The 16,658-nt window shown below is 44.6% G+C and overlaps 1 protein-coding gene across 2 annotated transcripts; it reads right to left on the bottom strand.

The window, feature by feature from the left end:
- Positions 1-130: 130 nt before the first annotated feature.
- On the bottom strand, positions 131-12,335 carry slc15a2 (solute carrier family 15 member 2). Of its 2 annotated transcripts, none has more exons than XM_077001775.1 (23): positions 11,908-12,335; positions 10,845-10,885; positions 10,505-10,592; positions 9,828-9,969; positions 9,644-9,736; positions 9,426-9,525; positions 9,172-9,262; positions 8,987-9,064; positions 7,836-7,918; positions 7,667-7,750; positions 7,454-7,543; positions 7,143-7,187; positions 6,695-6,730; positions 6,407-6,495; positions 3,768-3,849; positions 3,529-3,654; positions 3,083-3,247; positions 2,344-2,390; positions 1,981-2,088; positions 1,561-1,657; positions 1,037-1,180; positions 842-946; positions 131-677 (listed from the first exon to the last, which is right to left on the bottom strand). In XM_077001775.1, exons 1-23 carry the CDS (start codon positions 11,921-11,923, stop codon positions 477-479), a joined length of 2,151 nt encoding a protein of 716 aa, XP_076857890.1. In that variant the 5' UTR covers positions 11,924-12,335; the 3' UTR covers positions 131-476. The 2 variants fall into 2 exon arrangements, with proteins under 2 accessions (XP_076857890.1, XP_076857888.1); XM_077001773.1 differs by having other exon boundaries at positions 10,845-10,891.
- Positions 12,336-16,658: the final 4,323 nt, after the last annotated feature.

Genomic DNA, 16,658 nt, shown 5'->3' on the forward strand with positions numbered 1-16,658 from the left:
GCTAGAGAAGACACAGCTCTGCAGATGAAGTGCTTCTAGACTAGATGGCAGTGTTCTGTTCGACAAAGCCAGACCTGCTGGGAACCATGATGAAATGAGGTGCAAAAATGTACAACTAAACAGTCCGGAGAAGTGGTTACTTTTCATTTATTATATCATTCTATTATTAGTATTGGTTTGAGTCAGATACAACATTGTATAGTCAATCTATAAATTCCTTTTACATCAACGGTCACAAAAATACTCATCTTTATATTTACAAGGATGTACACTTAATCTTTAACATGTAAAAATAGCAGTATCAAATGGCAGCGAGCATATATAAAGTCATTCGAATATATACATCTATAGAATGAAGTTTTTTCAAATGTATTCATCATCCCATCAGCATATAACTTTTTTCCGATGATCAAGGTGTGATATAATCATATAACCCATAGAGAGACAGACAGAGAGGATCATGGGAAATGGTTCCGCTACATTCGGGTGCCCTTCACTGGTTCTTTCAGGTGCATCATCCTTTTCTCCTTGAAGTCGTCCATGTTGCCATCGCCCGGTTCCTCGCTGTAGAGGGTGTGGAGCTGTGCAGGGTCCACGTAGGTGTAGAAGTAGGCCATGATGGAGAAGACCACGCTGACCGCCAGCAGCAGCACCGCAAACAGCAGGAACTCCGTCCACTGCGGACGACAGCGCAAACCAACTCTGAGCGACAACGCGCCTGCGTTTACGGCCAGACGGTACGTGGTCATCGGGCGGTGACCTCAAAACATGCGCTGTGGCTTTGTTGGTCCAATAGCAGACCAGGAGTCACAAACGAGAACCGGACCGTTCTGTTGCTTACCTGCTCTAGGCCAGCTCCTTCCGCCACGATCAGGACGATGACGTTGCCGAAGGCCACCGTCATTAGCCACCCGGCCTGCAGCACGGACTTCATGCTGGCCGGAGCCTGCGGGAATCAGAGCAGCGTGAGCAGCAGAAGCAGAATAACCTGCTCACGCCAGAACCTCCATAACCGTCTGGGGACCTGCGTGCGCACCTGGGAGTAGGAGAACTCCAGACCGGTAATGGAAAACATGACCTCTCCTGCCGTGAGGAGAATGTACTGTGGAATCTGCCAGGCGATGTGGACGTTATTGGCTTGGACGTCCTCCATCTTCTTGAATGTTAGGGCATCGGGGTCCTGTACAACAACAACAACAACAACAGGCTAACGATGAAGCTTCCAGTCGGACTTCCCGATCCAGCATCGTAGCTCTTTCTCTTTCTGTCCATTAGTCACCAAACTCAAAAAGACTAGACCAGATCCAGAATAGGTGACACCAGTCCACCATGACCACTAAGCAGTTGAAAATGCTGAATGTTGAACTGGTGATGAATTCAATATATCCAAGCTCATGAGCTGTATGTGTAATAGCAGCCAAATACATGGTTACCACAACTGCCCTTTGATATCCTTTGAGTTAACAGCAAACATTCTCTTAAAAATCTAAACCTGATGGTGACCTTAATCTAACTGTGGAGTGTGCAGTGACACATTAACCACTAAACAGTATCATTTACCTGCTTCAGAATGACTGTGTATGAAGCTCCGAAGTCTAGCAGCCCCAGGTCGATACTGTATTCTTTTGAGTCCGATATGCAGTCCACACCTGCATATCTGCAAAGTAAAAGAACAATGCAAGGTTAAGGCAGGCAGAGTAATATTTACACCACGGGATCGGCCCAGAGACACCATCAGAACACGACGAGCATTCAGAATGCTAAATGGAAATCTGTTCCAACCTAGTTATACACAAATACACAGCATGATATACACACACACACGCATGCGTGCGCTTTATGTATGAACAATTACACACTAGTTTATTTCTGTGCCTTTATGCTACTCATGTTAAATGACCTTGGGTCTGTGAAAGGTTGTGTAAAGTGAAGTGTACCTCCACCGTGATGGTCATGTTGATGTGGGAATAAAGTACTCACTGGCCTCTTTCAACAGGTTCGCTCGACGAAATCCCATAAGTGCTTGGTACATGGAACATTTCACCACCTACAGTTATGTTGAAATTCTCTGAGCGGGTATTGATAAACCTGAAAAGAAAAGGGGAAAAAAATTAATTGCACTATTTTTTTAATGCAGAACCTGCAAACGTGTTGAAGTTGTGATCTCTGAGGTTAGCTAACTGATAAATCACAGTGAAGTTTAACCATGCGGTTAAAATGTGACTGCAAACAGTTTGCTAGAATGTAAACACAAGCAATTCTTTGGCATTTAGGGCGTAGTTATAGATGTAGTTTATAATTCAAGAAGATAAGAGGTTATAAGCCATAAGATAAGGTCCTTACCTCAGAAAGGCCTCGCCGTTCTCAGACTTGGTGATGTGATCTTCTGCCTGTGTTAGTAAGACACACGGTACAATGACACCATTGTGATAAGGTTGCTCAACAGTGACACATCTGCTTGTTCTAATAAGTCATAAGAAATAAGGTGGAGATGCACTAGTTTAGTCAAAATTAAGTGTACAGTAAGTGTGTAATGAAGAAAAATAATGTGTGTGTGTGTGTGTGCTGCATTTTCTTGATGCTCTGGAGATCAGGTTTAAGGTTGACGTGTTTCTCAGACTCCACACACACACGACAAGCAGAGACCTGGTTAAGTCTACATACAAGCCTCCAATTAAGTAGGCTGTGGAGTTCTACCATCAGAAGTCCCCCTAATGTCATTCTGTCATACTCATGTTGAACACATTCTTCCGAATCCCTGTAATTCCGATCAGGAAACATGCAGTTGTCTCAGAACAGCCAACGTGGCACCAGAAGCAGTCGTAGCCCTCAAATGCTCTTACGCCTCAACAGAGTCAGCAAAGCATCACATGGGGTCGCACATTTACACGGACATCCACTACTTCTTACCACGCAGACACAATCGTGTTGCCACGCTACACTGAAGACATTGTGACAGCCTCACACATGCATGTGTAAAGAGCCTACAGACGTAATGTACTTGGGTTGATAATTAACATTTTCAGATGTGGTTTTGTCGTCATGCCGTTTACAGGAAGCACAAGGGACACTTTGAACTCACCAGTTTGCATGTAATCCCAGTATTCTCACTGTGTAAAATGAGACTAAATGCAGAGTGCTCGGTGAAGTTAAGGTCACATGTGTAATCCCCTCCATTGTAAGTGACGGTGACTTGGAAGACCTGGTGACTATCATTAAGTGGAAGACTTGTGTAACCCAAAGTATCCTGGAAGCACAAAGACATTTTGAGGCTTGATCTCAAACGAAGCCTCTCTTGAACAACCCCTCAGCTCCTTCTCACTGACCAAAATAAAACAGACACTGAGAGACTAAATGGTACATAAATGCAACAGCTGCAACTTGCAGGTTCTTGTTTACTGAGTTGTTTACTTAATGTTGCTCTAGTAAACATTATTCACAAAGGAAACTGAGAGTGGAATGAACATTAAAAGAACACAAAAATAAATTTAAATAAATAGAAATAGCATTTAAAGCTGTATGCAACACCTCATATGACTTTATTGGCTGAGGAAAAGCACTGTGTCCTGGGATGTGTACAGAGACGTCTCCCTCGGCGAGGTTCAGCACTTTGGTCAGACACTCTCTGGCTGGTGGAGGTTGCACAACAGTTTTCTGGGTGAAGAAAGGAGGAGGCGTCAGGCCTGAGACCATGGATACGTTTCCTTGTTCATGCGTGGTGAGTGGTGTAAAAAAAAGGTGGGTGTTAGGGTGGGTGTTTGGCATACGATGACGTTGAGCTCCACGATGGTTGCAGCAGCGAATGCCAAGGCAGCCAAGAGCATCCCTGCAGTCATCTTTCTCAGAGGTCTACAAGGAACAAGACACAACCTTTTAAAACACACCAGCAACCAGGTCCTTTCACCAATGCCACACCTCACGTTCCTCACAACGCCACACCTCATGTCAATGCCACGCCTCACGTTCCTCACGCCAATGCCACTCCTCACGTTCCTCATGCCAATGCCACGCCTCACGTTCCTCACGCCAATACCACGCATCACGTTCCTCACGCCAATGCCACGCCTCACGCCAATGCCACGCCTCACGTTCCTCATGCCAATGCCACGCCCCACGTTCCTCACGCCAATGCCACGCCTCACGTTCCTCACGCCATTGCCACGCCTCACGTTCCTCACACCAATGCCACACCTCACGTTCCTCACGTTAATGCCACACCTCACAACAATGCCATGCCTTACGTTCCTCACGCCAATGCCACGCCTCACGTTCCTCACGCCAATGCCACGCCCCACGTTCCTCACGCCAATGCCACGCCTCACGTTCCTCACACCAATGCCACGCCTCACGTTAATGCCACGCCTTACGTTCCTCATGCCAATGCCACGCCTCACGTTCCTCACGCCAATGCCACGCCTCACGATCCTCACGCCAATGCCACTCCTCACAATCCTCACGCCAATGCCACGCCTCACAATCCTCACGCCAATGCCACGCCTCACGATCCTCACGCCAATGCCACGCCTCACGATCCTCACGCCAATGCCACGCCTCACGATCCTCACGCCAATGCCACGCCTCACGATCCTCACGCCAATGCCACTCCTCACGATCCTCACGCCAATGCCACTCCTCACGATCCTCACGCCAATGCCACGCCCCAAGTTAATGCCACGCCTCACGTTCCTCACGCCAATGCCATGCCTCACGTTCCTCACGCCAATGCCACGCCTCACGATCCTCACGCCAATGCCACTCCTCACGATCCTCACGCCAATGCCACTCCTCACGATCCTCACGCCAATGCCACTCCTCACGATCCTCACGCCAATGCCATGCCCCAAGTTAATGCCACGCCTCACGTTCCTCATGCCAATGCCACGCCTCACGATCCACACGCCAATGCCACGCCTCACGATCCTCACGCCAATGCCACTCCTCACGATCCTCACGCCAATGCCACTCCTCACGATCCTCACGCCAATGCCACGCCCCAAGTTAATGCCACGCCTCACGTTAATGCCACGCCTCACAATCCTCACGCCAATGCCACTCCTCAAGATCCTCACGCCAATGCCACACCTCACGATCCTCACGCCAATGCCACACCTCACGATCCTCACGCCAATGCCACGCCTCACGATCCTCACGCCAATGCCACTCCTCACGATCCTCACGCCAATGCCACGGCTCACGTTCCTCACGCCAATACCACTCCGCACGATCCTCACGCCAATGCCACTCCTCACGATCCTCACGCCAATGCCACGCCTCACATTCCTCACGGCAATGCCACGCCCCAAGTTAATGCCACGCCTCACGTTCCTCACGCCAATGCCAGGCCTCACGTTCCCCACGCCAATGCCACGCCTCTCGATCCTCACGCCAATGCCACGCCTCTCGATCCTCACGCCAATGCCACGCCTCACAATCCTCACACCAATGCCACTCCTCACAATCCTCACGCCAATGCCACGTCTCACGTTCCTCACGCCAATGCCACGCCTCACGTTCCTCACGCAGTCTACTCTTACACACTACTCCAAGTCCCTCTGCTGTGTAATAAAACACAAATGAATGTGCACCCATAATGTTGGGTGACAGCTGGTAATACATTTTCTAGGAGCTATAAATATGACCCCTCAGTGGGTACAGTTTTAAAACTGAGGCATATGTTGAGTTTTGAATTACTGAGCAGTAGTTTTACAGAACACGATGCGTTTGAACTCCGTCAGATTTGCATTGTGTGCTGAACTGCCAAGACAAACCTGAGTCACTACTAACACACTGTTGTATATGAAAATAAGTGGGTATCGTAATACCAAGTGCCAATGGGATGCCCAACAATACAAGTTCATATTTCTGAGCAAATATAAGGTCATAATTTCCCTAATTATTTAGACAGTGTCAGCCATGTTATTTGTAGAATACTGGCCATCTGGCTAATACGCTAGAGCTGAACAAGGCATATGCAGAAAAAACATTTGTAAATCTGAGCTTGGACCTCAAAAGCAACCAGTGAAAGATCAGTTTGGGTCCAAAACAGGAATCCTGGCGAACCCATTAATGAAAACCTCTCACGTAAATACATTAATCAAGTGATAAATAATAAATGGCTCCATTCCTGCATGTAGTGGTAAATAATACTTTGGCCTGTCTGCATTTGCTTTGTCATTATGTCATACAACACATAACCAGTGCACAAATCCTGCTGTATTGCGTGTTGTGCACTAGTCCTGCTGTATTGCGTGTTGTGCACAAGTCTTCTTGTTTGGGACATTGTGCACAAGTCCTGCTGTTTTGTATGTTATGAGGCACTTAAAAGCTGCAATCTCTGCACTTCAAATACAATAAAAACTTTATTACACTTGACATCCCACAAAAAACATAATCTGGCTTCACTTACGTGAGCGTGATCCGACAAAGGCTGATGAGGGGATACACACCCATGTCAAAGATAGGGATGAAGAGCAGAATCATCAACGCATTCAGCATCTTAACAACAGGGATGGGAAACACCAATGACCCAATCATCATCCTCAAAAAAATAAAATAAAATCATAAAATCATATTGCTTATAAAATAATAAATGCATTTTGCTGCTTATGTGTGGTATCATCAGTCATAAAAGCTATAATTGTGTAACTGAATTGGGAAAGCGTGTGTGTACAAATACAAAGTTTGTGTATTGTACCTGCATTTGGTCAGGCTTTATGACAAATGAACCACCCTATGAAAAATACAACATTAAAAAGCACAAAAATAATGAATTTCAACAGAATTAAATTTAGGAGTTCTAAACTGATCTGCAAAAGCATGTGCATTAGTGATCTCAAAACTAATATATGTACATTACCCCTTTTTCAACAATGAATCTGAATCAAAATTAACTGGAAATTATGTACTGGAAATACTGGAAGTTGCATCATTGCACACAAAACCACAAATTCGCATAATATCCTAAGTCATGAGAGCGTGGTCATTGTCGACTTGAGCAACACCAACGCGCTGATGTTTAGATAAAACAAATCTCCCACTGCCGAGAAAACTCATTATTACATGTGTTACATATTCAGTGCACACATGACTTTACTGCCCCTATGATGTAAACATGTGCTCCCACAGGACATCAGAAGACTTACAAAGTCCATGTTCATCCGAGTGGCCTGTAGAGTCCAACGGGAACCCTGGAACCAAACACATGGAGAAGATCAAGTGCCAGAACCACTGAATCACACCATTTTGTCCTGATCATCCTTCTATTGAGCCATCACCACCATCACCTGGCCTGGTCTTAACATAACAGAACTGCAAACGTTCAACGTTAGAGAAGACCCAGTCCGAGTCGCATTGATTCTGCATTTCAGAAGCAAGCTTGGATCAAAATCTTTAAACCAAATTAATCTCTGGAAAACGTGCTTGTGGTTTTCTAAGATGGAAGATAAACTTCTACCTGTTGATCGAAGAGTGCCCAGAACATGGGCAGTGGAATGTAGAGAACCAGAACCTTCACAACCATCTTGATCTCCTGAATGAGTCGTTTCTGTCGGGCCACGAGACCATGAAAGAAAACGACATGGCACATGAGCGCAGCGTGTTTAAGAATGCACTGTATTTCCCATATGACGAGCAGGGTGTAATGATTTCAAAGCCTGTGTGTTCATACCGAGTACTTCTCCTGGGCCCAGTCCAGCCAGTGGTCACGGCGGGGGCTGTTCTTGGGGCTCCTCCATCGACTGTCTATAGCAAACTGATGGAAGCCCATGCAACAGAGCGGTGGGTAAGTTAAGCCTGCTTGGCCACGCAAGAGCCAAACGTGTGTGAAGGCGTCTTACCCCTATGCACCTGCACACGTTCATCAGGACATTCCCCTCACGTGGGTTCTTCTTATACATCCCACTGCCAGCAATGAAAACCACTGCACAAACAAGAACATTGGGATTGTTGTGACTGGATTACAGTTCAGGGTAGTGACCCTTCACTCTTGGCCATATGCACTAACGTGGATGTATTTTAGAGCTGGTAGATTTCACGGTCAATTGCACTTTTCGTGCAGTGCACTTGTTCCTTGCAGTCGATGCTCACAAACATATGTGCAAAGCACAAACAGGGGATTCGGTGCATTTGGGGTTCTGCTGCTAGAACCCACCCTCCAGATTCTGATTAATTTTTTTATCCCAGGTGATTATGGCCACAACCCCCAGGTTGATTACGTCATAGGTAATAACAGGGCAAGAACTGAGTCTCTCCTCATCCAGTAAGTACGCGGACGTTTTCTGCCTCAGTTACTCACATCCTCAAGCCTAAATTAACCCAAACCACGTTAAGAAGAATTTTCTTTGCGTCATCAATGACTAAGCAGTTCTTTGTGAAACGGGGAGTCATCCCATCCTTAATAAACAGACAACGCTATGTTTTCTATTATATTTTTAGCTTTAATTTTTAAATATATGCACAAACATTCCTGTGAATGTGTAGAACTTTTGATGGAAACCAGATTGCTCAACCAAGACACCAATATAATCCATCCACTAGACTTGACGTCAACAGTGTGGTCACAAACTACAATTGGCCATATGAATGACACACTGTCAACAGGAAGGTACGGAAGCCCAAAAGGTACAAGTATAGGACGATAACCCAACAAAAGGGGCTAGCTGGGGTATGTGGCAAAAGAAACCTTGTTTTCACGATAAAAACTAAACCGGAAAAGATCAAACTAATCAGAATGTTGAGTGAAGTACACCTGCCCAACCCTAACAAGTTCAAAATGAGGATAATGACCTACACAGTGAGGAGTTACAGTCCTGCAGATCTGAAATAACAGCGTGACAGTGCAGACTGTCCAGGCACAGCTTCCTTTTACAGTGAGGATCATGTGAGCAGCATGTGTGTGCAGTGACGCCTTACGGTGATGAGGGCGGCCTTACGGTGGTGACGACCGTACCGTGGTGACGACCATACCTCAATGATCTGCTGTACTTACCAAGAGCAATAAGCATGAGAGCAGCAGGAACTCCAAATGCCAGCGCGTAGCAGTCACCCCCGAAACACTGCACGTCACCTGTCAACAGTGCGCTCGTTAACAGTGCGCTCGTTAACAGTGCGCTCGTTAACAGAGCTGTACTTCAGCAAGCCAAGCTGAACCAAAACGCTGACGGTGGGTCTTACTCCTCAGAATGGGCGTGATGATGGTTGACAGAACACTTCCTAAATTGATGGACATATAGAAGATTGAGAAGAACTTTGTCCTCTCCTTTGCCTGAGGAAAAAAAAACAGCACCAGTGTGATGGATTACAGCCAGAACAAGCGTCCTTGCGAAACAGAAGCCGCAGGGCTGACGGCAGTGATGTGGCTGTTCGAGTTGTCATGGTGAGCGGGAGTGAGTGTGCGGGGGCCCGTGATTGGCCACATGATGCCTCACATGTTCCTCCTCAAACTGGTCTCCCCCGAAGGCTGCCACGCACGGTTTGATGCCTCCGGTCCCGAATGCGATGAGGATCAGGCCAAGCATGGAGAGAACCCTGAACCAAAACAAACACATCACCACCCAGTCCACATGTGGAGTGCTGCCATGTGACCCCATGTGACACACCAGCTCAATTAACACACACACACACACACACACACACACACACTTACATGTGTATCGTGCCATCACCTACGTCTGGAATAGCGCCGACCGACTTTACCACATGACCGATGACATACACGATAGAAAGATAGATGATGGTTCTGCAAATGGAACAAAAAGACCAAGAATCTGCCATCAATTTCAACCCAAACGTTCCCTGTGGGGTTAACTGGCAGAATTGGGAGAGCTTACTTAAACTTCCCCAGCCAGGAATCTGCAATGAGGGCGCCCAGTAAAGGGGTGAAGTAGCACAGGCTGGAGAAGGCGTGATACACAGCAGTGGACAGGTTCTTGTCCCAGTGCAGGTAGTTGATGAAGTAAAGAGTGAGCACCGCTTTGCAAAGGAAAAAAACATCACGTCATTTATGCAACGGCAACCATTTTCTCATTCCACACAATTCCTCTTCCTTCTGCATGATGTATTGTCTTATGGCACCGTGCATGGTCAAACGGAAGAAGATTTTATAGATGTTATGGTAAATAAAAAGATTATTTGAAAGTGCTGTACAGCACATCTGAACTTATTCAGCAGCTGGGTTTATTACTGTACGTGACAGAAGTCACATTTATAGACTCTACTAAACGTTTTACCCTTCTTATGGCCCTGTTTGCACTGGATAGGAATGTCTTTATTGTAATGGATATGTTAAATTATTATTATAAGTTATTAAGGGGGCTATGCAGACATATTTCAAATAAAATATTATTATAAGATTCAGATTTAATAACACCGAACATAATCATACCAGTTAACCTGGCCAAGAGACAGTGGGCACAATGCCAGAACCTTCTCTACTGGAATGACCAACTACTGTCAAGGTTCAAAAGCATTTCTGACACTCTGTGGGTATCTGTAAGGTTTTTATTACCTTTCATTCCATAATAGGAGAATCTCTCACAGAACTCATTGACCACAATGAAGGCAATGCTAAGCGGATAGTTGGTGCCACAGATTTTCTGTAAGAAAAATGAAATAAAAATGCAGTTGACAGGGTTTGCATCAACGTCAAGATACTGTAATGGTTTATCTTTGTGAATGAGACATGATATGTAACACGAGGATATCCAGTCACACAACTAGATTACATTAGACTATGATGAATTAATCCATAGTCATTATCACGCGTTTTTTGTTGCACATAGCGAAATCCACTTTGAAGTGACTTGGTGAGTTTCTTAATGGTGCACAGTGTGATGAGAGCATCTTACCGGCGAGGGCTCCCCTTTGCCAAGGTCCTTCTTGTCCTTGTCATCTTCTAGAGAGAAACACACGAGAACATCAGGTCATGTGAGGGAGTTCGTACAAGACAAATAAGCGCTCCCATGCATCATTTGGGCCATGATGTCCTATTAAACGGGTATGGAGCGGACTCTAGTACTATGTATTACATGTAGATTATCGGGGGGTATAAGTGGAAGGTTTATTGTTTTAAATGATGGGTGTAAAAACGTTTTGATGATTCATTCCTGTGCCACATCCTGAACATTTATCATTACTTACCAGTGATGTCAGTAACTTATCCAAGTAACTGTGCGTTACTATTTTTGTTTTCCTTAGTAAAAATATATAGTTTTGCTTTCTTCTTGGCTCAGTTCTACTTTTGCGTCTGACCGTAGCGCTCGACTCCGCACGCTGCGCGCGACCCTGTGAGAGCGCGAGCGCGTTCACGTCATTCTGTGCAGTGTCCTCCCGTAACGATATGTGGTAGTGTAAAGAAATAAGTAACCCTCAAAAACAGGGGAAGGAACATTTACCTGAAGAATTTTAATGTTGCATTGTGTTCCAGGTTTGATAAGTGCTGGAATTTTGGCTAACGTAGCCTACTTAAAATGCTTGAAATTGTAACGGTATTTCATTTCACAACTAATATCTGTCTGACTGAACAGCCGAGAATAGCCGAGACTCGCCGTGTGACCCAGTGTGGCAGCTCCAGCCCATGTGCGCTTCACTGACTTTGGAAACGGTTCGTTCTCTGTGTATTAGGCCTCAAACTGAATTATAATGTGCACTGGTTACTGAAAATGTAACTAGCCCCTAATACTTTATTAAAGGCATTTTCATGCAGGCTGTCGACGGCCTTCTTTAAACAAAGTCGATTTATAGCATACCACATGGAGAACATTAGGCTGTAGGATACTGCTGCCTCGACTGCGAGCACACAAATGCGAGGAAGCACAATCTCAATAACATAATGTGCAACATTCATAATGCACGATGAAAATCATTAGCATTCGCGTCGTCCCTCAAAATATTTCAAAGAAAGCGGATTACCCGTGGCAGTCCCCATGTCTTTTCTTTTGGAGTGTTTTTGTCACTCTGGACTTCTACCATACACATCCAAGTCCGTCCCACTCCTGTGTGTAGCCTCCGAGGTTTAACGGTGCTCTTATATTTTTCCTTTTTTACTTTCTTTAGTTAATGTTCTACTCTTTGACGCCACATGGTAACTTCGGACTGACTTAACGACTGTCTTTTCAGGAACCATTAAATCAGTGGGTGAAACACGTTGCACAGGAATCGTCCGCGGTCCACACCCCCAAATCAGACTCAGACGTTGACGTGAAAAGCGATGGGGTGATGCAACTGCCTCCGTTTAAAGACCACTGTAGCTTCTGTAGAGTGATAATGAAAAAAACATAATGGCATAATTCCTCAATTCACATGCAGAGTCCAAGCTGACATTCAGAGTACTTTCCGAGAGTAAGTTAGAGAGAAACATTCAGAGAGTGAGTTAGTAACAAATAATGGAATGTGAAATTGATAAGGAATTTGTTTGTAGAGTGGAAATATGTGTGAGGAGTGTGTAGAGTGAAAGTATGTGTTAGGAGTGATTGTAGAGTATAAGTTTGCGTGAGGAATGTTTGTAGAGTGGACATATGTGTGAGGAGTGTTTGTAAAGTGAAAGTATGTGTGAGGAGTATAGAGTAGAAGTATGTGTGAGGAGTGTTTGTAGAGTGGAAGTATGTTTGTAGAGTGAAAGTATGTGTGAGGAGTGTGTAGAGTGGATGTATGTGTGAGGAGTGTTTGTAGAGTGGAAGTATGTGTGAGGAGTGTTTGTAAAGTGAAAGTATGTGTGAGGAGTATAGAGTAGAAGTATGTGTGAGGAGTGTTTGTAGAGTGGAAGTATGTGTGAGGAGTGTGTAGAGTGGAAGTGTGTTTGTAGAGTGAAAGTATGTGTGAGGAGTGTGTAGAGTGGATGTATGTGTGAGGAGTGTTTGTAGAGTGGAAGTATGTGTGAGGAGTGTTTGTAAAGTGAAAGTATGTGTGAGGAGTATAGAGTAGAAGTATGTGTGAGGAGTGTTTGTAGAGTGGAAGTATGTGTGAGGAGTGTGTAGAGTGGAAGTGTGTTTGTAGAGTGAAAGTATGTGTGAGGAGTGTGTAGAGTGGAAGTATGTGTGAGGAGTATTTGTAGCGTGGATGTATGTGTGAGGAGTGTTTGTAGAGTGGAAGTATGTGTGAGGAGTGTTTGTAAAGTGAAAGTATGTGTGAGGAGTATAGAGTAGAAGTATGTGTGAGGAGTGTTTGTAGAGTGGAAGTATGTGTGAGGAGTGTGTAGAGTGGAAGTGTGTTTGTAGAGTGAAAGTATGTGTGAGGAGTGCGTAGAGTGGAAGTATGTGTGAGGAGTATTTGTAGAGTGGATGTATGTGTGAGGAGTGTTTGTAGAGTGGAAGTATGTGTGAGGAGTGTTTGTAAAGTGAAAGTATGTGTGAGGAGTATAGAGTAGAAGTATGTGTGAGGAGTGTTTGTAGAGTGGAAGTATGTGTGAGGAGTGTGTAGAGTGGAAGTGTGTTTGTAGAGTGAAAGTATGTGTGAGGAGTGTGTAGAGTGGAAGTATGTGTGAGGAGTATTTGTAGAGTGGATGTATGTGTGAGGAGTGTGTAGAGTGGAAGTATGTGTGTAGAGTGGAAGTATGTGTGAGGAGTATTTGTAGAGTGGATGTATGTGTGAGGAGTATTTGTAGAGTGGATGTATGTGTGAGGAGTGTTTGTAGAGTGGAAGTATGTGTGAGGAGTGTGTAGAGTGGAAGTGTGTTTGTAGAGTGAAAGTATGTGTGAGGAGTGTGTAGAGTGGAAGTATGTGTGAGGAGTATTTGTAGAGTGGATGTATGTGTGAGGAGTGTGTAGAGTGGAAGTATGTGTGTAGAGTGGAAGTATGTGTGAGGAGTATTTGTAGAGTGGATGTATGTGTGAGGAGTATTTGTAGAGTGGATGTATGTGTGAGGAGTGTTTGTAGAGTGGAAGTATGTGTGAGGAGTGTGTAGAGTGGAAGTATGTGTGAGGATTGTTTGTAGAGTGGAAGTATGTGTGAGGAGTGTGTAGAGTGGAAGTATATGTGAGGAGTATTTGTAGAGTGGATGTATGTGTGAGGAGTGTTTGTAGAGTGGAAGTATGTGTGAGGAGTGTGTAGAGTGGAAGTATATGTGAGGAGTATTTGTAGAGTGGATGTATGTGTGAGGAGTGTTTGTAGAGTGGAAGTATGTGTGAGGAGTGTGTAGAGTGGAAGTATGTGTGAGGATTGTTTGTAGAGTGGAAGTATGTGTGTGGAGTGTGTAGAGTGGAAATATGTGTGAGCAGAGCCGGAGTGGCTAATCGGGAGATTCGGGAGGATTCCCGATGGGCCGGCTCATGTTTGGGCCGATTGGGAGGGAAAAATAATTTTGGGCCGGATTTGGGCACGAAACTCCCGGGCTGAAAAAATGGCCCACTCCGGCCATGTGTGTGAGGATTGTTTGTAGAGTGGAAGTATGTGTGAGGAGTGTTTGTAGAGTGGAAGTATGTGTGAGGAGTATTTGTAGAGTGGAAGTAGTTTTGGAAGTGCATTTTTAACAGTAACAATGTATTGAAGCAGGTTCGGTAACCGAGGCAGAAACTGCTTAATCCAAAAATCCCGAGGAGGGAAACTTTATTGATAACGCAACCCTGGTGCGCGCAGGCCCCGCCCCCCCAGTGTCACTTAAAGGGCCAGACTCCTTGAGTGGCCAAATGTCCGTTAGTGAATTCACCGTGAGCAGTAGTAGTCGCTACAGTATCTCCTGACATTACGTTTGTGTAGCTGCGCGGTATTATTTTTTGTACATTTATTTGTAAACGTATTACAAGTGAACTGTTCAGTCAGACAGCTACTTGTGAAACGAAATACCATTACAATTTCAAGCAATTTAAAGTAGGCTACGTTAGTCAAAATTCCAGCACTTTTCAAACGTGGAACACAGTGCAACATTAAGATTCGTCAGATAAATGTTCCTTCTCCTGTTTTTGACGGGTGTTTCTTTACACTACCACATATCGTTAAGGGAGGACACTGCAAAAAATGACTTGAAAAACGCGCTCGCGCTCTCACAGGGTCGCGCGCTGCGTGCGGAGTCGAGCGCTACGGTCAGACGCAAAAGTAGAACTGAGCCAAGAAGAAAGCAAAAATATATATTTTTACTAGGGAAAATATAAATAGTAACGCATAGTTAAGTGGATAAGTAACTTTAATCTGATTACTGCACTGGAAATAGTAGCGCGTTATATTACTCGTTACCGAAAAAAGTGGTCAGATTAGAGTAACGCGTTACTAAGTAACGCGTGACATCACTGGTGAGGAGTGTTTGTAGAGTGAAAGTATGTGTGAGGATTGTAGAGTAGAAGTATGTGTGAGGAGTGTTTGTAGAGTGGAAGTGTGTGTGGAGTGTTTGTAGAGTGGAAGTATGTGTGAGGAGTGTAGAGTAGAATTATATGTGAGGAGTGTTTGTAGAGTGGAAGTGTGTGTGAGGAGTGTTTGTAGAGTGGAAGTGTGTGTGGAGTGTTTGTAGAGTGGAAGTATGTGTGAGGAGTGTTTGTAGAGTGGAAGTGTGTGTGGAGTGTTTGTAGAGTGGAAGTATGTGTGAGGAGTGTTTGTAGAGTGGAAGTGTGTGTGGAGTTTTTGTAGAGTGGAAGTATGTGTGAGGAGAAGTGTGGCAGGTGAGGAATTTTCCCCACAGGACTCGGGATTTCCCATGCCCCTGGAATGATTTTACTCTCTGATGTTGTTCTGTCATAATAAAAGAAGCCACTGTTTAGAATGGAATCACTCTGTAAGTTCAGGAAGAAGGTGACCATGTTCTTCAGGCTTCGACAGCCCATACCTTCTCACTTCTGATGGTTCAGCACTCTCTGTTCCTCTTCACACACACACACACACACACACACACACACACACACACACATACATACACACACAGAGGTTCCTCTTTGGGTTTGTTGAGAGAACACACTGGAGAGGTGACTGAGGAAGAGGATACAGATGTGATGCAGTATTTATTTAGGTTTCTGCACAGAATATGCTCTGCATGCTATTTAGCATATGTATCACAACCAGTTAATTTTTTCTTTCTGATTGGGTCTACATACTCAGGCAAAGAACTTTTATGAGAGTTTATGTGTATCCGAAACTCATCAACCATAAAAAGCAGATATACAAAACACATTTTTGTATTTGTAATTTTTGCTTTATAAAATTTGGGGAATATGCACCATCTAGTGTATGCATTAAACATGCAGGAGGTGTTCCTACGAAGCCATTTCTAGGATTGTGAGGTTTTTCTGGAATGAGATCTATGTTCTCATTCCTGGGATCTGTTGGAGACACATTTATCAAGTTAGTGCTCACCCTATCGCCACTGGGCCCAACATTGTTTGTTTCAATGAAATTCAAAACTTTGATTATCCTCAACATGCCCAACACACAATATATATAAATGTTAAATAACAAAACAGAAGACAGCTGTGTTCGCTGGCGTGATGCAGGGGATGTGTGAGGGATCACATGTATGTTATTAGCCTTCTTAAGGGTCTGTTGATCACAGAAACGGATGACGCTGCAGCACAATCAATTTTATAAGTATTCAGAATATGACACATATACAGTGTGCATGAATGGAGGCTCTGTATAAAACTGGAATTAAAAGTGTTGAGAACACTAGGCTTTAATCCAAAAGAGTTTAACTTGCTTAAGCAGAACTGACATTGGTGGCGTTATTATTCTCTGCATTTTGATCA

This window comes from Brachyhypopomus gauderio, chromosome 4 (genome assembly GCF_052324685.1).
Source record: "Brachyhypopomus gauderio isolate BG-103 chromosome 4, BGAUD_0.2, whole genome shotgun sequence".
In the NCBI taxonomy this organism is placed as follows: Eukaryota; Metazoa; Chordata; class Actinopteri; order Gymnotiformes; family Hypopomidae; genus Brachyhypopomus; species Brachyhypopomus gauderio.

Excerpts from the sequence above, each read along its gene's own strand:
- slc15a2 (XM_077001773.1), bottom strand. Across the intron at positions 7,751-7,835 it reads ACGTGTGCAGGTGCATAGGG|TTTGCTATAGACAGTCGATG; the intron begins GTAAGACGCCTT and ends GGCTTCCATCAG. Across the intron at positions 3,655-3,767 it reads TCGTGGAGCTCAACGTCATC|AAAACTGTTGTGCAACCTCC; the intron begins GTATGCCAAACA and ends TTCTTCACCCAG.